General features: G+C 35.5%; 1 protein-coding gene across 2 annotated transcripts in view; it reads right to left on the reverse strand.

The window, feature by feature from the left end:
* Nucleotides 1–20,603, reverse strand: part of SENP6 (SUMO specific peptidase 6) — an 83,819-nt gene that overhangs the window by 30,535 nt on the left and 32,681 nt on the right. Inside the window, exons 5-9 of one of the 2 annotated variants that reach the window (XM_082305879.1) lie at nt 16,291–16,392; nt 11,389–11,409; nt 6,734–6,804; nt 5,013–5,158; nt 483–885 (exon numbers count right to left, since the gene is read on the reverse strand). In XM_082305879.1, the coding sequence (XP_082162005.1) occupies nt 483–885; nt 5,013–5,158; nt 6,734–6,804; nt 11,389–11,409; nt 16,291–16,392 (743 nt within the window). The remainder of the gene's footprint in view (nt 1–482; nt 886–5,012; nt 5,159–6,733; nt 6,805–11,388; nt 11,410–16,290; nt 16,393–20,603) is intronic. The other variant, XM_082305880.1, reaches the window with a different exon arrangement.

Genomic DNA, 20,603 nt, shown 5'->3' on the forward strand with positions numbered 1-20,603 from the left:
CATGGAACTAGAAACAATTTCCCAAATTCCAGTTCCTTCCTGCTTATAATTAATTTGAGTTCATGTAGAGAAAGCACAAAAATTAACATTTTACAAATTATGAAATTTAAATAAATGGGAAAACCTGGATAGTGTTCAGATGCATAGCTCAAAAGGAAAGAGGAAAAAAAATAAAATAAAAATCAAAGACTGTCTTTCCCTTTGGGAGAATGAATGATGGAATTTGCTAAGAATGCCTTTTTTTTTAAGTTATAAAGTGTAAGGTTTTTTTTTTTTTTAAAAAAAGAAGAAATAATTTTTGTTTTCCCCAATGTTCAGTATATGAAAAGGAAATTACAAAAAAGTCTGTCCCTCTTCCCCAAGAACACACCCACAAAAAAATTCCATGCAAAATCAGTAATGTAAAGCTGTAAGGACAGTTCCTTCATTATACGGTATTTTGGGTTTCCAATTTATGGCTATATTCATAAAAAGGTACTTACTGGGATCATTTAGTTCAGATGGTCTTGTACTCCTCTGTCTTAAGCTTCCTGTAATTTTAGGATTTTTTGTCCCAGTTAGAAGACCAACTTTTCCATTCTGTCGTAACATAGAATGTCCTACAACTTCATTACTCAGTAGAATATCCGTCGGACCTTTCCCAACAGCAGAACTATAAAACTTCTTTGTGTTGAACCCTGTACCTGAAGACTTTTGCCCTGTTGAATTCTGATGTATTGAAGAACGTGATAAAGGTCCCACAGATTCACTTAATGTCACAGTTTGTCTGGAGACTCTTTGCAAATCCTTTAGAGAAGCACTTTCACAATGTCGGCATTTGGTCTGATTTTCATTTGCCCGCCCACAATTTGGGCAATCAGTAGAAGAATCAATTTGTTCCAAAAGCTAGAGGAGACACACACACATACACACACAAAAATCAGTAACTGTTTAAGTACAAAGATACCATTTTCAAATCTTGCATTTAATTTCTGTCCAGAATGAAGACTGACAACACTATATTAGCAATTACAGTAAGCACAGAAAGCAAACATTAAAATAGTTTTTTTTCATTTAAGAAAATAAAAAATATTTTAAGAGGAATAAATGTCATTTGTGGCAATTTTTAAAAAGTGATGAATGTTGGACAATTCAGATTTTCCTTCTTGCCTTTTTTCTTTCCATACGTAAAAGGTTGCATACCGTTCAGATATATATATCCATCACCAAGAAGGTCCAGTTACATTGTTTCCATAAAAACAGTTTCACTGGACGAAAATAAAGTAACCTAAGCATCCACAGAGCAATACTAAAGAGGACTAGAAGCAACCTCCTAGGTCATGAAGTTCATTTGTCCTCCCAAGATATCTCGCAACAGCCTGACAAAGCATGCAGAAAAATCACTCAGAGAGAGAGAGAGAGAAGGGGGGATGGGGGAAAGAAAAGGAAATACATTGTTCTACAGTCCAGTATCTCAGAGAAGAAAACAGGACTTGAGGAAAAGGAGTTCCCCAAACTTTCAAGAGCAAAGCAGGGGCTACAAGGGAAAATACATCCTATCGCTGCAAAGACAGAGATACGTTTTGTTTCTCTCACATGCATTAGGTCCCACTTAACTATGCATCACAAGTGCAGAACTTGGACTTCTAAGTTTAAGGGATTCAATACTAACACATAAGCTACTGAATGTGCACTGAGTTGAATATGGGACGCCTCTAGAACTGAAATTTAATGTACGTTATTTTCTGCTGGAGCACTGACCTCAAATGACATAACCACTGTACTGTGAATTACTGAGGATAATAAATAAATACCTACATCCCACCAAAACCTTTTTGAACCTCTTTTGAAAACATAGATATCACAATTTGCACCCCCCCACCCCCAGCCATGAACACCCTTCCAATAAAGAGGACTTCCTCAGGCGTGGGATCTTCATTTTTAAAAACAAATGTAAAGACAAAAGTCATACACGGAGAATATATTACTTTTACAAAATTTCTGCAATTTAGTTAAGCTACACATACCATAGCAAAACAGATGCAAAAAAACCCCAGTGTATAAAATGTATTGGACCTTTAAAATCTGAGTGGTGGGATAAGATAGCAAGTGACATGAAAACCAGTGCTGTGCCTCAGTGCTCAGTTACAGGATGTAGTTTTTACAAAAGTTACTACTAATCGCATTGAAGAATTTCAATCAGATATTAAAATATTCAATAGAAGCTACCAATCGTACCTGAAGGATCTTAAGTATAAAATAACTGCACCCCTCTACCTCAACTACATGCCAACAATTCAAAATGAAATTCCTTTCCATGGTTTGAGAGCCTGCATCTTGATCGTAGGGGTAGCAGTGTTTAATAAAAGGGGGGCATACTCTTTTTTAGACTCTATTTTAAGATAACTGACTATTGAAGTAGATGAGTTCTATCTAAATGTGCCTGCCTTATAACTTGTATAATACAGCACTTTTTTAAACTTTGAAATCTGCAAAATACAAATACTATATGCCCTATACAAATACTCTGCCCTATCTCTAAAAGTTTCAAAATGCCAAGCCTTTGTTATTTTTCAGCTTTTTTTTTTTTCAGTAAGCACACTTAAAGCAGAAAATCCTCCTTCCTTTAAAAATTGTGTATGTTTTTAACAACTAGAAAGTGCAACCTGTTATAGTCTAGTAAGATGAAAACCATTTGCACTTTGCCTGACAAGCAGCTGGTTATGTCTGTAATTCCTCTGGCATAAAACCACAACCAACACTTTTGAATTGTTCAGAGGTCCCATAAACCTCCTATCGATCATCTGCACACTTTGGCAACTCATGACTCGTGAAAATGCATATGGTTCATGACAAATGCACAAGTCATTGTGTTAAATCCCTTTACTGTAATAAAGGATAAAACTCTTAACCCGTTTAAAAAAAGAAAATAAAACCAAGAGTTGTGGTAGTGAATTCAGCTGCAGCAAGATCTGTTCTATATCCAGAAAGCGTATCCACAAACTATACAGTCTTACAGGATCATAACTACCCTATGGAACTGGAGTAAAGGTTCATCTAGCCCTGTGCAGTACTTTCAACAGTGGCCAGATGGTTAGGAGCACAGGGAACAGAGGAAGGCCATATCCTCCTACCTGAGGTCATTACCAATATAGACATTTCCTGAATCAGCAGCTGAATTTAAATCAATCTGTTTAATGATGATGTAGCCTCACAAATTTTATCAATCCCTTTTTGAAATCTCATAATACATCGTGTGAAAAATATGGGGGTTTCACCTTTTTTAAGCTTACTGCTTGACAATTTTACTACAGGCACTCAGCTCTTGTCTCTGAGAAAAAGTAACTGGTTTCCATTCATGACTGTTGGTGTTCTCAACTTTACAGAGTTCTAAGATATGCACGGGAAAAAGTCCCAGATGTAATTATTACATACTGTTTACAAGTGAAATCTGTCCGATGGCTTTGGAAATGAAATCACACCCCTGGAACAATGTAATCGAGTCTGCTGCTTTTTTGTTGGGGAGACAGAGAACAGCTTGTTTTAGCAACGTGGTCAGCTACACTCAGTCTGCCTCAAGGACACTAAGCTGCTGATGCTTCTACATGCAGCTCCAGCCCTCACTTTCCATGTGTATGCAATGCAGGAGGTAGTTCTGGAAGTCAGTACCACGGCTTTATAATAGGCAGGAATACGCTGAAAGCACGCCTTACTTCTCCATGTACACAGAGTCTTCTAGTTAGAGCTAGCAGTTATGGCAAATGGCCTGCACAGACCACAATCCAGCCACAAATGATGAGGCTGCTCTCTTTCCTCCCATGCTAATTCATGTAATTTGTAAGGAAGAAACTCTGTGTATTAAAAGATCACATTTCTTAGATCTTCAGACTGAAAATTGTTTTATCAAGGCAGTGACAAAATTCCATTTAGTTTTAAATTGTTTTGTTCTTTCATTTCAATCTAGAAGACTTGCTTTCTGCTTTTGTCCCTTACCTGACAGGACATATGAATGTTTTACTTCTTTAAACAAAGTTATCAATGTAATGATTAAAACAAAACCCACAGTACTGTAATGCCTTTTGTTTTGTTTTTAACTGCCTTCTTACTTCATTAGTTAGCTTTTATAGATCGTATCTATACAGATATCATATGTAGATCAAAACTTCGGCTATTAGAATTTCCAAGTAACATCATATTAACTAAATATATAGTGGAAATGCATAAGAGTAGTATCAAGTGTTTCATTCTAACAAAGACATACAGTCTGACTTACTTGCTAATACACAGGAGCAAACACAAGCTGATTATATATAATAATCACAGAACTACTTTTTCTTTTTTTTTTTTAACCAAGATCTCCTTACAGGAAGCTTTGCTTTGACAGGCATACAGTGTGACCTATATGTGGGCATTATGAATCTTTCATAGTAACCTGGGGAGATGGTAAGAAATATGGAGAGCCTTACAGGAATTTCCAAAATATCTTACGTCTGATATTCAGAAAAGTTCCAGACAAAACATCCTGGCTGGCTGCATCTAGACGAGAGAATGCCATTTGGATACCTGTGCTAGTTTCATTGAGAAAGACAGCAGCTTAGTAAGGAGTACTTGCATCTTTGCAGTACCTGTCTTTATTGTTATAATGAGTACAGAAAATCATGATACTTTAAAAAAAAAAAAATTTCTGTCAAAGAGTAAAATATGGTTCCTCTATTTTACAGAAAGCAAACCAAAATTATCAGTTTCTGGTTTATCAATCAGCTAATCCATTTAAACACAGGTTCTTTTGCTCTCTAGTGCAGCACCTGTTTGTTCAAATCAGAAAATAAGTATTTCATAGCTAGTATCAATATTAACATGTAAATATCTCTATCATCATAACTTTTTTTAAAAATTTAATTATGTAGATCTTTCTCCCAACTCTAAGGATTTTTAGAATATCAACCTATTTTAGAACTGAATTCCTGTTTTTAAAATATGCATCAACTTTTAAAGTTAAACAGAAGTTTACATGTTTTTAAAATCTAACCCACCTTTAACTGGGTTAAGCATTTTTTTGTAGCAGAAGGTAGAGTTAAGTCAGATTGATATGAATTGCAGTGACGTTTCTGTTGCACCTTTCTCTTAATTTCAGATTCTGATTCTGATTCTGACTCTTCTGTGTTTTCCATTACACTGTCTAGGAGGGAAGAAATGCGAAAATGTTAGTAAGAAATGTCTACTCATGTGCTGTTAAAATTATGATTAACTTATTTCTTCACATACACTAACTTGAACTAAACATAAACACTTTTCTAAACACCCAACGAGAGGGTGTTTCAAGACACTGTTTCAAGTGTCTCATGATTTGTTGTATGAATAAGAAAAAATTCCCCAAAGTAACTTTGGAAATGTTTTTTTTATTAATACTATTTCAGCGTCTCTCGGTGACAATTTGTAGCTTAGTATCTTTGGAGGAGGCTTCAGACTTGAAAATCTATACTAACTTCACAACAGCTACAATGGAGCGTCCGCCACCAAAAGTAGGAGGCGACCTGCTAGATTATGCTGATGGTAATTTTCACTAAAGGACTGCTGGTGAACGCAGTTAGAATAATTGGAAATGTTCTGTGTAGTTAGGATTTACTCCTTCAACACAAGACTCATCACAAGTACAGTGAACTATACTGCCATATCCTGTTTTATATTGGGGCACTCATTTAAATACTGGAAGAGTATAGGAACAAAGTACAGAGGGAGATTTTCTTTTAGGAAGTGCAGTATGTTGTACAAGAGTGCCTTAATTCAGTTCAATGTTGAAGTGCTATTTACAGTCCCTAGTTTAATTGCAGTCTCCATACTGGAACTTTATCAAGTCTGTATTTTTTTTAACACGTATGAACACTTTTTCAATATACATACTTTTTCAATATACATAGTCTCACAAACATCCTACTATTAGAAGACATCACAAAACTAAAGAATGACTTGTTTTCAAAAAAGAAACAATAATAAGTGGGGTTTTTCTAAGTTAACTTACTTTTGTGTAGAATTGATGAAGTTCTACTTAACATTAACCTAAAAAGGCAGAGCAGAATAGCTGGCCAGTGTAGATGGCTAAGCAGCTGAACAGCAGGTTTACAGACTATATCTGTATCCGTACTGACAAAGCTCAACCAAACACAGTGATTTTTCTTTCCCCATTTCACAATTTCCACACCTCAGAGCAAATTATATTCTCTCTCTTGCATCTCCATCAATGGCCCCTCACCAATAATATAAGAGCATATTTCAGTTGAGCTACAGGGCAGTGATGATGCTGGCTCTTCTACTGACTACCTCGGTGCCTGAAGATACTTCATATTGAGTGTTACTTACCGAGTTACATTTTGCACATAGAACAGTGCTACAAAAGTTCCTTGTCAGTAATTCAAGAACAAGCTGGGGGCTTGGGCTTGGACTAGATGATCTCCAGAGATCTGTTCCAACTCCAACAGTTCTATGACTATAAATTTTCTCAATTTTAGTTGTTTTCAAAATAACTGAAGCCTAATTTAAAATGAATTATAACATGACTGAACAGGTTGCAAAAATCTGTCAAAAAGGGCAAAATCCTCCCTTCAGGCACAAACTTGTAAAAATCTAGAATAACATGATGTAAGGATATAAATAGATACACTAAAGGTTACACAAAGTTTAGCAACACACCTGCCCAAAGCAGGTATTCAAAAAATTATTCTGCTTGAAAGAAATGAGAACTCTAAACAAAACTTACCCACTCCTTGAGACCGTGGTAACCTAATGTGGTCTGCTTCTACTTTCTGAAGCTGAGGTGGGTATTCTTTTCTGGAAAATAAATTAGATATACGGTTGTTCTTTTGACAGACACCATTGTAATTTAGCCACAATTATACAAGAACAAAATAAACCTGAAATGTATCTGAAAGCTATGAATAAATAACTTCTCCTATTACATGCTATTTGTACACTTAAAAAAATATTACCAGAATGCTAGGAACAGCTACAGTAAAGGCCTTAGAAGTATTTCTGATCTAAATTCCCTTTGATAGTAATCAATAGTTGAGGAGTCTCTCACTTTCAGACCCAAGTCTTCAAAGACTGCATCTCCTCCTCCTCATTCATGAAGTACAAGATAGACACTTTTAAAATCCAAAAATAGAAACAACTATTATTTTAATATTAAAGTAGATTCCACAAGTTCCACAACGTAAAAAACAAGAAGAGAAGATGCAAAACAGGAAAGAGATCTGAGGTCAAAAATTGCTGTGGCCAAAAAATAAAAAGAACAAGACAGGAGAAGACATAGTTCCTATATATTTGTTTTAGAAATATAATAATATAGACAAATTAGCGTATAATAAAACTGATGTTGGTATAATTGGTGTACTATACATATCACATATTTTTGTGCAAATTAATGCAATATAAATCATTATAACAAGATTTTTTGAGTCTCCTGAAAGATATTTTCAGTTTACATACAAGCGCATCAAATCGTGCTATTACCAGATTAAGATTCCTTAAGCTCACTGCATCTCTGTTACTGTTTGTGGCAGTCCTCTTTCTCAGCTGTTTTACCCTGCTCTGCAGCTGTAGATTACTATTCCTGTTATAACAGAAGATGGCACGCACCTGAAACACAGGAGGCCTTGCCAACAACTTCAGCAGAAACTGTTTTTATTGTTAAGTTAAACAAGTGCGCTGGGCTGGAAATGGGTCACTGCTACCTCTGATTACAAGGACATTGATCAACAGCAAGGGGCAAAGAAAACAGCTGTAGGCAGTAACATCTCAAACTAACAGCTAAATTTTGAGGACCCAGCTGACAAAAATTTGGCTATGGCTGAAGCAGACTTCAGCACTAGGCATAAGTTTTTATTTCTTTCAGCACAGCACTTCCTAATGCATCAAATTATAAAACTTTGCGTTTTCTGCATTTCTAGGTAATATTTCTCAGGGTTTTCCCATATTTTATTATTAACTAACATCTTTGAAATGAGATTAATCTACAATGCCCTTTGGGATACTTCTTACCAAATCTGGCCCTCTAAATGTATTAGCCCACTACTAAACATAAACACATTTTATTATATTGAAGGGCTGCAGCATGAAGGAAAACTCGGGCAGAAAGAAGGACTGGGAAACACGTGTGGCTGGATTGCAACACAGAATGTAGAGACTTGCCATATATTGCTAAAGAATTTTTTACAATAAATTGGAATACAGTAGCATTATTTACCCTTCTCTGAATTTTGTGTTATCAGCATAGACTCGATACTCATTAAATGGCCAACCACTCGCAAGAATATGCAAGGGCCAGCAGAAAACGAGTATCTTTCTTCTCCCACAATATAAGACTTTTACTCGTATGCTCACAATGAACCAGTATCACCCAAACCTAAGTTACAAAAAACAGCTCCAAGTCAACTGAGGCTTCCCAACACAGTTTTACTCGGTTAGCAAATCAAAGTCAGGTTTGAAGTTGCTTTGAGTTAGAAACAAAAGCAAAGACAATTTTAAACACTACTTAATTGTAGATTTCATCTGAAAAAAAATGCTTTCTTAGAGACAGTAATGGCCCTCCCACAAGAGGGCAGCAACTTGAAGCACCTCCTACTAGTTTCTTATCCTGAAAACCCCACGCACAGAGAAAAAGGCAGAGCCCACCACCACCACAAAGTTGTTACAGATGACAAATCAAAGCCCCTCCCCTCAGCACGATGCTTGTTGCCATTTGAACAGCTGCAGATCCACTGATACCTTCTCCAGTAAAGTACTTAGTATGCTGAGCGGTTTAATTGCATATGAGTGCAGAAACAGAATGGAAACTATACTTGTTTTTTTTTAAATTGAACATGACATCTATCTTTAAAAGGACTATTTGGAAAAGAAAATAATTCTTAGATTAAAAAACATAAAGCACTTCAAAACAAATGCCTTCTTGCTGTTAAATCCTAACTTAAACTAATAGTCTCCCGTTTCAAAAGGAATAAACGAGAGATCAAACTGCTAAACAGATCAAGATGCAAGACTATCTATATACTGTGTCAAACAGAAAAAAACAAGAAACACAATATTGCTTGCTGCTCCCGCCATCCTAGCAAATATTAAAAATACACAAGTTTTTTTTTGCCTGTTAGGTTTCCTAAAAATATTTCTTATGAGATTTAGATTTTGCTTGAAGAACAAGGCTCCATGCTCAGAGATTAAATCATTTTAGGCATCTCATTTATCTCACCCATTATAAGCAGTTATGATTTTAATACCTTTAAGTACAAGGGAGGTAGACCAGTATTTGATAAAAGCAACCCCAAGAAGTAGAAAAGCATCAAACAGCAAAACATTAATTGCAAGACCAAGAAAGATCAGGCTCTTCCTGCAACAGACATGACAAAAATACCGAAGTAGTCTAGACTGTGCAGCGTCCTGAACTTTTGACACATCTTAACAGCTAAATGGTATAGCATTCTTGACTAAACATGTTTTGCCCAGACAGAATGGTGTTATTGATTTAGTATTTTCAGCACACGTTCAAGATTACTGCCATATTCCTTTGCTGATGGAATTGGACCTTACTATCTTCACCTTGAGCTGGTAGACAGACCTCTGTGACACCCTCCTGCCAAAGTGAAACTTTCATATTAAGATTTCTTCTCTAGGGGGAAAAAAGGGGGGGGGGGGGGGGGGGGGCAGGATGGGGACAATTCCTGTCTGTGCCAGAAAGGACTAAACCTAAAGAAACATCTGGATCTGGGAATTTAAGATACAGTACTGTCTTAGATCAGAGCTTTCAAAACTACCTGCTATCTGGTATGAGCCACATAAAAAAAATACCATGTATGTGCAAGGCTGCACCAACTCCTAACAGCCTTTCCTCACTCTGCCTCTGTATACTGCTACTTGGAGGTACACCACCACAGGCAGGCTGTTGGCTTCTACATCATTACACAAAAACAGAGTAAAGCATGATAAGATAGGAAGCACCAAGCTGCTGAGGTGACATTTACCTTCAGTGTCTCTTATAGGAAACGCAGAGTACAAAAGTCAAAGGCTGAAAGAGAGAAGCAGCAGCACAGAGAGCTGGGGTTTTAGTATGCAGTTCACTAGCCCCATTTGGCCCAGGAAGTCAAGAGTTGCAGCTGCACTTATCACGATGGTAATGATTAAAACTAAAGTTAGCAGCTCCTGCCTCAATCATCTTCCCCTGCTAGGACAGCAACAAAAACCAGGGAAGGAAAAAAGAACATATCCAGTAGTACTGGATTATGAAGCAGCAGGTGTCCCCAAGGGAAAACCACGATCACCAGCATGCAACTCAACCCTAGTCTTCCTATGACATACAGTACCAAATTAAAAACATTAATAGCTGAATGGTTAACTAATAACATAAATGCAGCACAAAGAAAAACAGGAAAAAATACATGAACTCAAAGCCCAGGCAGCGAGAGGATGATCAAATCCCTTCTTAGAGGCCAAAACTAACTGTTGAGTATCTCATTGACATTTCTTTTAAGAAATAACAAAAGGCAGTAAAACACAAAGGCTTGGTTTTATGACTGAATTTGAAATAAATCTAGAAAATACTGAATTCACAAAGAACAGATCTACATTAGATTTCTGTGTTATTTATATCATTTTTGGTTAAACATTATATACACTAGTTAAACAATTCAACCTGAGATCAAGTGTATACTGCCAAAACACGCCTACATAGACAGGATATTTACAAAAACTCAATAAATTCATTACTATCAACAAAACACACTAATGTATAAATTTAAGCTATATAGAAAGAAAAACAAATGGATGGTATTTCATATTGCTAACAAAATATTAACAGCAGTAAAACACATGCAAAACAAGCGAGAAATGAGCTTTACAATGTGCCTGGTTTTGCTATACATTTTCTGTTAATTGCTTTAACATATACACTTCATGAACAGAACGTACACAGTAATGCAATAAAAAACTTTAACGCTATTCAAACCAAGCTGAGATGACAGAGTGAAAGCTGTTAAACACCCTACTAAGATATGCTTCAGAACCATGCTATTACACAAAGTTTGCTGTTCTACGAAAAGAATTAACAGTGAATTCTTAAATTCCAGAGAAAGTTAAAATTTATCTATTTTCACATTGGATATATAAATAGATAGATAAATTTCCAGTGGAAATGTACCCAAAGTTCACATTAACATGGCATTATTTAGAGATGGATGTAAAGGTCCTTTACTGGTAAAAGGGAGTAAGTGAACCACAAAACCAGAACAAAAACAACGAACCCCCCTCACACATGAGCAGATATGATTGAATGGATTGAATATTCTTTAACTAGCATTGATAAAGCACTCATTCAGTTAATTTTCTTAATGCTCATTGCCATGCTCATTTCATCAACAGTAAGCTTACCTTTCCTTTCGGTCCAGATTGCTTAAAATATGAAAAAAGAAAAAAAACCATAAGATGCAAAGCCCCACATGTGTTGCACATCACTAAATTCAAAAGTTATTAAATATAAACTATAACTGTTTCATTGCTTCTTGCACTCACCGGACTAGTTTTCAAATGAGCATTATTATTTTTCACAGCATTTTTGTAACAGTAATTATAAACACACAAACAAATGCTACTTCACAGACAGCAACAGTCAGTGGTCTAAATACTACATTGTCTTGCCTCTTTTTCAATGTGTAAAATTTGATTAATTTTGAACTCAACCTGGTCATCTCACTTAATTCACTGCAATGTAGAACCTGACATGACAGAATCATAATACATGAATTAAGATCAAGCCTCTTTTCCAATCCCTGATCGCCATGCAAAAGAAGACAAAGCAAATTTACATAACAACTCGTTTCCAACTACTCAAAAAATATTTAAGTGTTTATATTAAGGAAAAAAATTCAGAAAGCAATACTTAAATATTTAGGAGAGCACAGGCAATCAGCTACTGGATAGCAAAGGATAAACAGAAGCACCCAGCCTCTTTCTGAGGTTTTGGCTAAAAAGAGTCTCCAGAAACATTTAAGGATTAGGGCCACTAGTTTCAGAAGTGTCTCCTTTAACATCAGTGAACGTAGCTAGTGCTCACAACTCAGGTCCTTTGTATACCAAGACTGATATAAAAATAGATCTACCTAAGCGCAGCACAAAGACAACTTGAAAACAGTATCTTTATCTCTCCTGCCTTTTCAAAACTTGCAATATGGAATGCTGTAAGCTTTTAATCTATGTGCCTTTTCCTCCCAAATATCAAAAGCCTAACAAACTTCTGTTGTATATGCATTACACTAACACTATACTAAAACAGAACAAATTCAGCCTGTTTCCTGTTTTACTTCGGTCAAATTACACAGAGTAATGATATTACAGAGTAATATAAACTCATTCTCCTTTCCTTTTCACAAACAGAACACTCACAAGAATAAAGCAAACTCTCTCTAGCTCTCCATCACCCAGAGGAACAGCAGGATTGAAAGTAAACCAGGTAAGAAGGTAATCCTGATAATCCTACAGAGTGCAGTATGAAAACACATTCAATCTCCACAGTGCTCTGGGAAGAGAGTAAAAGGAATTCAAAACTGAATGTGACCACTGCAACTTAGACTAGGTTGGGAGTAATCAGCCAATGCTGCTTGAAAGTGGGGAAAAATTGCTTCCAACTGGAGCTAGCTTTTACAAGCAATAAACACTGTTTTTGTGTGGGTCACATCTGAGTTTATAAATCCAGATCCAAACCATGTCTGTATGGAGCCATATCCAGTATCTTTGTATCCTTGGCACAGTTAATATGTAACTTGGATTAACTGTTTACAGGTGCTGTAGAGAGTCACACTGTTAAGAACTGTAAGTTTTCATGATAAGGAAACTTAAAGGCAGGAAAAAAATTTCCAGAATGCCTGATATGATACTGTACACTGTCACTACATTAGATGCCTCACTTGCTTGTTTTAAAAACCCATATTAATATAATGCATTTGCAAGAATTCTCACTTTTACATCTCAGGAATATTAAGAAATGAGAATCCTGGACAGATCCAGGAATTATAACAAGCAGCGTCCCTATGAATTGCTTCATGCAGCTCATGCATAAGATTTGTTAGACATGCTGTACATACATGCTATTCCATTGCCAAGTCTTAGTAAACAGTCAGTCAACAGCATAAGATAGAACTATGTGTCCATTAAATGAAGCAAAATAGTTTGAACCAACTACAACACTAGGCTAAGCTATATCTGAAAGTCTGTTGTATCAAAAGTGAAGAAATTTTAATTTCATCCCCAGATTCCACTGGAAAAAACATGAAAAATATTTATCAAAATATTATTTTGAAATGCCCAATTTTGTCGTACTGGAAACTTGTATTTTAAATACGAGTGCAACAGATACTCAGAATTTAAATTAACATGCACGTGCAAAAAGCTGAAGAAAGAGATGAGGAATACAGTACACATCACAAGCTCCAAATTCAATTTGATAGAGATTACAACTGAGTTTCATAATTGGCCTCATGTGACACCATCCCCACCCAAAGAACCCAGTATAAATAACAGCATCTGTAACGTCAGTGCCAGAGACTCAATCTACTCAGAACTAATTTAATCATGTTTTTATTTTTGGTTATCCTTTCAATAATCCACTATATATTTAAGAGCAATATATTAGGTTAGTTAAAACTATTTTCCCCATGTTGTTACTGATCACCATACCATAAAACAATTCTACAAATGCAAACAATGTAAAAGAACACAACTTTGTATTTCCTGTAAATTAGTATAGGAAAAAAAACGCAACACCTTAGAACTCAATTTCCATGCTACCAGCTTTTTGTTGTCTTGATATATACCTAGAATTTTATTCTTGGTTTCCACCCACATTTTCTGCCTATACTCCTTTCTGAGGAGACACCATCTGAAATTACTTTTAAACTCAACTATTGTCTAATGTCAGTAAAAACTAGCAAAAAAGATATAAAAAAATTTCCACACAACTAAAAGTATATGACCAAAAAAATTACCCACTTTATAAGCACTGGAATTTTGTACTAGGAACAGTTTTAAATAGTCTTATTTTAGTTATTTTTTTCCTAACAACTATTGTCTTCTCATTCATAAACCTACATTTTCCACATCAACTAGCCTTGAAAGCCCCCTTCTTTTTTAATTAAAAAAGTATGTCAGGAGGCCATATTCTATTAATTTTCAATCCTCTAACTCAGAAACAGATTTAGAAGCTTTTAAAAAGTAGTCAATTGAGTCAACTGGCAAAAGATACTGCAATTAAATATCCTTTGCACAATTCCTCTGTAAAGCTCACCCTCAGTCAATTAAGTCATGCTGGTTCTGACATCCTGCAGTAGCAAAGAATTGCTTGGAATTGTTATGACTATTTCCTGCCTTTGAAACTCCAAAAATATTCTTAGCATAAGAGTTAATTGTCTGTCATTAATGTAAATGAACTACAATAAAAGCAAACCTAAAAGAAAACATATTTAGAAACATTCAAGATGACTACTATCCAATTACTTCATGCAATATTCAGCTTGCCTACATAATGCATTAGTTTTCTTTCTGCATGTCACACATACAAAGTCACTACTACTTTTTTTTCCACGTTACATTGTAGGCTTATAAAGAAGCAAGTCCCATAGGTGAGAAAGGCAAGCAGGCAAGTCTAACATCCCCTCAAGATGAAGAATCTCCGCAGCTGACTTGCTTGCATGCTGAAGAAGCCTGCGGCATTTAACTAGGTAAGATGAATCCATGTTGACTGGCTGTTTCAAAGAACCATCTCACAATAAAGCTTGATCAAGTACACTAATATTATTAAGGTCAACATTCAGAGATCCAAGAAAGAGCAGTCTCACATGATTTTGCTTACTTCAAATCATTTTAATTAGCACTGCAGATCAAGATTTTATCCCTTAGAACTAAAAAAAAAAAAAAAAAAAAAAAAAGTGAAGGGCGTGAATGCCCCATGCTTTCCTCAATGGAACACTGAACAAAAATACTCTTTTTAGAGTAAAGTAGGACTGAAGGTAAGAAGAAAAGAGCACAGCTGGTTCAGCCTAAATCACACTGATAACATAAACCACGTCTTTCCGTTTAATTTGTGGGAAAAGCTCTGTCCATCCTCCTTAGTCATCCCTGCCTTGCAATGATGGGAAGAAATGTAAAGAAAAGGGAGATCCCTATTACTGCATCTGATATTACTAAGGGGAAGGAAATGTCCATGCTATTTTTCATTTACAGATGATAGCACAGTTTGAAATGGAAGGAGGCAACAATGGTGTAGGTCCTCAGGGACAGGACTGCAAAATCCATTTTTCAGTCTGTTTCTTCAATACCAGATTACCCTAATACCTGTTTGGATTACGTCATTCATTCACATTAGTATATGGGCTTTGTTTTTCTGAAGATAGCAGATCAAAGTGAGGGAAGTGGGATTAAGAAGAGGATGATGCCTACATATGATCCCACCACCCCAAAAAATCTAAACTAAAAAACAGAGAGGAAAAAAGGGGGCAGAAGAAGGCAGCTACAAAATGCTGACAGGATGAAGCACTCATGGGCTGGTGGAAATCCATGAAATTCATAGATAAAGAGAGCTTTGAATGGACAAATTTTGAAAGCAAATTCCTTAAAACAATGGTTAGCTTATATGTTTGTGACATACATTGGGTGTGAAAAGCCTGTGAAAAAAATTAAAAAACCCTGCAATTTATAGAAGCCTGATGTAGTTTTAAGTTTTCAAACCAATGAAGTTTAATTCAGCATAGCCAAGTAAGATTCCCCAGTTTCCAGTCATCCATTCTAACAATTATTTACATAAATGCAAAACCTTGCTTCTGTTAGATGTTCCAGTTTATGTTTTGTGCTGTATTTACAGACTACGTATGATCAACAGACCTATAACTTAATCTTTAGATGGATCTTATACAAGCCGGAGTTAATGTGAATTCGTATTTGATCATCATGTTGTCAGTTATGTGAATTTCTACTGCATACTATGTTTGTCCATTTCAAAGTATTTTCTAAACATATTTACATTAGCAGGTGCTCTCCTACTGAATATGTGCCATAGTATGCTTTAAAATTAGTAAATTCTAGGATTATATAATAATAATTCCTAAATAGTAAGGTTTATGAAACTTTAGTAATTAAGATCAAAGCTCAAGATCAAGAATGTACCATGTAATTACTTATGTTTCCTTAAAACACTTCATAGCATAAGGAAAACCATTACATACAAAACCAGATAGGACTTCTTACAATGGGAACATCTGGAGAAACAAATGTACTTAGTCTTACCTTTGGGCTGCTGTTTTTACTACTGCTGTCTGTGCATGCGCATGGTGAAAACGTCTACCGTGTACCACAGTTACAGGACAAGACATATTCTGAGCATTTTCACTGCAAACACAGAGAAAAATGGTTTAAGAAAAGACTCTGTTGTATTTGTACACTGTCTTAGCTAAAAATTGTGGTGTCCTGCTTTTACAATAACAGCCATGCAAAACCAGAAATCAACAAAGTATTCATGTATATAATACAACTTGTTAGGATACTTTGAAAGGTATAGAAACATTCAGTCCTAAAATAAAATAGACAAATAAGAATATACCCAATTTTATTTTTTTTTTCTGGAAGAAAACGTAAAGATTTTTTAAAACGTTATCACCATCCAAGACACTGTGAACCAGCTCTCCTTTACCCAATCCCGTCACTGCAAAAAGACACTGCTTTTTTTAAGGAATTATAACCATTTATAATTCATTTTATACTTCCATCTCTCCATTTTATTCAGGCATAGTATTAATTTCTTTAATAGGACTTAAAGGCCATAACATATGAACAGACTGAATTGCACATTCAGGAATTTCCCTCATGTTATTGCTCATAAGGGAAAATAAACACAGCAAATTTATGCATGTAAGATGGCTGGTAACTGAAACAACACAACACATCTCAAAAAGAAAAGAGAAGTATTCCCAGGTGCTCAAATATTTCAGCAGGACTCTGCAGAGAGATAGTATATTCACCAATGCCTTTTAGTATTTCTTTGGTTTCTTCATTTGTTGCCTTTTAACACTTTAATCTCATTCCTACGTAAAACAAGTAATTCTGGAGAGAAGATTACTTACCATTATCCTCTCTGGTAAAAGCTGACATAAAGATAAGGTAGATCAATAATATAGTACTCCTTCAAAGATCATTAGACCCTAACAATTATCCTGCACACTTCTGTGACAGGACACACAATGCTACATTTGAAATGTTAAAAAAAACATGCAACTTTCAACAGACAGCATGTTGATAATGCAAACTGTTTCAAATTATGGAAATGATTTCTCAGAAATATTATTCAGCAAAAGTTTTGCTCCTGCCATTTGTCCTGTTACGAACAATGAGAAAAAATGAATTACCAAAATTCCCCCAAAAGCTGACAACCAATTCCTAATATTTCCTTTACATTCCCCCAAAAGATGAAAGTAAGCAAACTGCTAGCTTGCTTTTTAAATTTCTTTTCAGTTTAGCATTACAAAGCCTTTTGGGAGCCTTATATTGAGTATCATAAGTCAGTATTAGAAGCTTTCAGAGCATTTCTGACTGATCGTAAGATGACTGTTATGATCTGACAGATCATAACATAACCATGAACATAACAGAACAAGACTTATCAAAACCAACCAAATGGTAAAGCTCTCCTTTCTAGAATATGAAGTTTAGGAACATCATAAATGTTCTGGGTTAATAGTTCAATTTCCTCAAAACTAACCTAATAGCATCCCATTCAAACACCAACCTCTTGGAAATAAACACATTCATCCCACATGCTTCCAAGTGAAGACTATGCAACTCCAGCTGGTCAGTCATCATCCAGACTAAGTATGGTCAACCTTCTGTTTAATGTTGTCACCTGAGAAACAAAAAGCTGACAGCTACTTGCCCTAAATACTTTACGGTGTCTCAAATCCTCTCTGGCTTCCAGATTAATGTGTTTGAAAGAGATACTAGAAAAGAAGGCACAAGCAGAGTGCAGGAATGCCTTCTCAAATGTTTAAGACTTAAGGAGTTTAAACAAGCAAGCAAGTCCATAAACACATCTCATGTTCTATCATTTTATTTGTTGAATCTGAGCTTTGCCAAACTATCATGATTGGGAAACTCTTAAGTCTTGTGCCCCCACAACAGGAAAAACTGTTAAGCAGTGCTTCTGCTTTCTGCCTCACACTCAAGTAGTGAGAAACTCCAGTAGGTGCTGGAATTGAATATTGCAGCCTGCTGGGTGATCAGATTTGAGTCAAAGCAGACTGTTCTAGATGGCACACTTAAATGGTTCATATGGCGTCAGATATGCTTCCAAGTAGGACAGCTGTAAAATACAATCTGCTCTATAATCCTGTTCTTTGAATAGAACATACCCAGTGCAGACAGAATCACCAGAAAATTTAATCATGAAGTCCTAGCAAGTTGCAAAATGGGCACATTCGAACTGAAATCTGGGTTTGCAAGTTTCAGCACAGTTTCAAGAAAATTAACATGCAACACTAAAATCAGGGTGATGTAATGGTCAGAAAGTTCCTTGAAAGAACAAATGTTCTAGAAGTCTCAAAGAACTTACAATATATTAACAATATATGTCTCCTTGATGTGATCTCAGAAACCACAGAATCATTTAAAGTCCAGGCTCTGATGAAAAGGTTACACTATCTCATTCTATCAGCTGATCCTAGGAACTTCTTAACACCACAGATTCAAAAGGCAAAGCACAGATGAATCTTGCACTGGGCAAAGGTATGGATGTAGAAGTAGTGGAAGCATGATCTTTCAGGAACATGGGACACAACTACAGACTACATTAATTCTGCTGTTCATCAAATAACTTTTTTTACAAAATATTACAAAAAATAATCTAAAAAGGACTTAATAATGTGAGAAATTTGATACAAGTTATTGAAAACTAGCAAAGGATAAAATATATTTAAAGTAAGATCTCATGATTAAAAAAAAAACTAAACAACAAAACTACTAGGGTTAAGTTAGAGTTTGATACTGGATTTTGCTTAACCAGATAACAGATGATAACTTCTTGGTTAGTTTAAATTTTTGTACATGCAAGTGGATATGTAAAGGGAAAATTTCTTCTCATTGTCCTTGCATATCCCTTCTTCCTATCACTCATTCCCTGAATTTTAGGGAATATTGTACTACAATAATACTAATTTGAGTCAAGCCCTACCAGTCTGAAGAGTTTTTAATCCCTATTCCCCAGACAAGGTGGAAAAAAAGGCTTCAACTTTGTGATAAAAATCACCATGAACAGCTCAAGAGTTCCCATGAAGTATCTGATCTTCTTGTACTTAATCTAACAACTTAACTGCATGATCAACCTTCAGAATTTTCTCTAGTTGCAGAGTCCAAATATTGAAAGGAAAACTATTAAGCACCTTCCATGCTGCATGTCAAAGTGAACACACCACCAATCTTCACTACAGACAGTGACTGGATCACAAACCTTTACTGATTTGGGGATTTTGTTGCAATACATGTGTTATGAAAGATATAGCACTATCACAATTAAGTTATTAAATCAAGATAATCACTTATAGCATAATCACATTTCCAAGCAGACTTAGAGACCAAAATCTGAAAAGGAGTTAAATAATGTTGGTAGTATTAGTTTTAATCAAACATCAAGTGTCTACAGCAGTCACAGTGGGCTACACATCCATTATTCCCAACTAAATTCCCTCATTCATGAAGGTGGTTGAAGAAGGTGGTGGATACTTATATTTTCCATTTAAGTTCAGCATGCAGCTCTGTACTAGACAGGAGGTGGGTGCCCACTTTCGAAGTAGGTGATGTGACCTTTAAGTAAAGTAACATACATGCAACAGATTTTCCGTTTTTTAGTGGAATTTTATAAATCATACTAGGTCTTAGGTTTATAATGTAGTATTTGTCAATTCAAGGCAGTCCCAATCCAAGTAACAGACTGTCTGAACTAAATGCTTAGACTGTCTAAAAAAACCTGAGCAATTATTTACCTTAAAAACAAAATAAAACCCACATACCTTTCTGGAACTTAAGAAAAACACACACATACACAGTCAAGTATGACTGCTTTAATAGAAAAGGGAGAAAAATTATGTAGTAAAGTTGGATTTCACTACAAATCCCACAGTCAGACAGAAGAAAATTCTAGTTTCCAGAGGATTAGAGGAATCTTATTTTAAATTGTTAGGTGTACTCAAAACAAACAAGAAATGTAATGTACATGCATGGGCTTTTTTACTACTAAAACAGAGCAAAGAAGTCCTGACAGATTTGTAACAGGCATTTTTATGTCTCTGTTCAAGAACAGAATCCTACAGAATGGAAGTAACCAGGGTGATTCTGTAAAAACTGGCCAATTTGAAGAAGAGCAAGCCAGAAATCTGGATATAATCTTATAAATCTGTTGTGTGTACTAAAAATTAAAGACTGAAACATAAAATGTCATTTGCATAGCATAAATCAAGGATAATGAAGTATTGTGCTAATTCATGTAAATGTAAAAAGAATTTTAAAAAGTGATGGAAGGAAGTACCCATGTTCAGAGGTAGCAAGAGCTGCCAAGG

Source organism: Platalea leucorodia (genome assembly GCF_965183815.1).
Source record: "Platalea leucorodia genome assembly, chromosome: 3".
NCBI lineage: Eukaryota > Metazoa > Chordata > Aves > Pelecaniformes > Threskiornithidae > Platalea > Platalea leucorodia.